This window comes from Arachis ipaensis, chromosome B04, assembly GCF_000816755.2.
Source record: "Arachis ipaensis cultivar K30076 chromosome B04, Araip1.1, whole genome shotgun sequence".
Classification (NCBI taxonomy): Eukaryota; Viridiplantae; Streptophyta; class Magnoliopsida; order Fabales; family Fabaceae; genus Arachis; species Arachis ipaensis.
Window position 1 is genome coordinate 16,139,775 of NC_029788.2, and position 1,368 is coordinate 16,141,142.

At 36.6% G+C, this 1,368-nt stretch overlaps 1 protein-coding gene across 2 annotated transcripts in view; it reads left to right on the forward strand.

Moving 5' to 3' along the window:
• Positions 1-849, forward strand: part of LOC110270948 — a 1,655-nt gene extending 806 nt beyond the window's left edge. The window contains exons 3-4 of one of the 2 annotated variants that reach the window (XM_021120889.1): positions 1-104; positions 233-849. In XM_021120889.1, the coding sequence (XP_020976548.1) occupies positions 1-104; positions 233-345 (217 nt within the window). In that variant the 3' untranslated portion in view covers positions 346-849. Of the gene's footprint in view, positions 105-183 lie in introns of both variants that reach the window. The other variant, XM_021120890.1, reaches the window with a different exon arrangement.

The window sequence follows — 1,368 nt, forward strand, 5'->3', positions numbered from 1 at the left end:
CACCATTGTTGCCGCCGTTCTGGTCACCGGGTGTGGCGTGGGTGATCACCGGAACCACCATCGGAGTTACCGTTATTTCAGTTCAGCCGTTCGTCCTTGTTTGGGTAAGCGATGCATTCCGAAACCTTTAAATTAGCATTTCTGTTTTAAGTTGTTTGAGGATCTGAGGTCTTGGTGTCATAGGATCGAGTTACGGGTCTTGATAGCTGAGTTTTATGGCTGTTGCATACAGCATCAAGGTGCTACGTCATCACCGGAGCTACCGTTGCTCCGTTTTCTCGATTATTCGTAAGCCCAATAAGTCGTTCCTTGTTCCAAACTCTTTTAGTTACTTTTCTGTTATAGATTATTAAGTTTTATGCGACATTAACGTTTTAGGATTGAGCTAAGGCTATGTTTAGAGGCTGTGGCTACTGCGGGGACGGTCGGTATTGATGCTGTTGCTGTGGGATAAGAATAGAAATGCAGTTTGTCGCGTAGTTGAATCGCGAACGAGGTAGGGATTTTTCTTAAATTCTATTTTATATTACAGAGTTGTTATAAATAGATATTGACGCAGAAAGATATACTTTTGTGATTATATTTGTCTTGTGAATGTGATGGTTTGTTAGACTGAATTATTGGCTGCTTGATTGCTTGAGTGAAGTACGGTTGTTGATAAAAAATGGGTTTGAAAAGTTATTTACTTAATTATTATGAAAAGTGATTTTTCTTGGTTTGGAGTTAAAGCGGTTTGATTTTGAGTCGGTCTGATTTTATAAATGATTTAATACTTGAGCTGGTTTGATTTTAAAAAGAGTTTTATTATTGAAATTGGTATGATTTGAGAATAATTTGATATTGGAGCTGGTTCAACTCTGGAAAATGTTTGGAATTTGGAAATGGTTGAAAAAAGGTTTGAGAAATGTTTGGGTGGGACCCGAAAAGGGTGGCAGTGTCCGAGTTTTAGAGGAGATGCTGCCGAAATTTTATAAAATTGAAAGTTTTGCCGAAGTAATTATTTAAAAAAGATTTAGTTTTTGAACATTATATGTTTTAAGATTGATTTATTTAGAAAAGAAAGAATTATGTTTTGAATTGAGATTGTTGATTAACGGAAAGAAGGATGATGAGGATTGATTTGAAATATGATTTTTGAATGAATTTGGAAATGGGATATGGATTGACGAATGATGATGATATTGAGAATGGCTTAGATATTGATGAATGATGAATGAATTATTTATATGGCTTCTGAATTTGAAATATCTGAGATACGAGGTTCCCTGGATTAAGTGTCGTGGCTTGCCACCACGTGTACCAGGTTGAAAACTCGATACTCTGTTGACCCTACGACGTAAGTGTGATCGGGCACTATATAAATTCCCG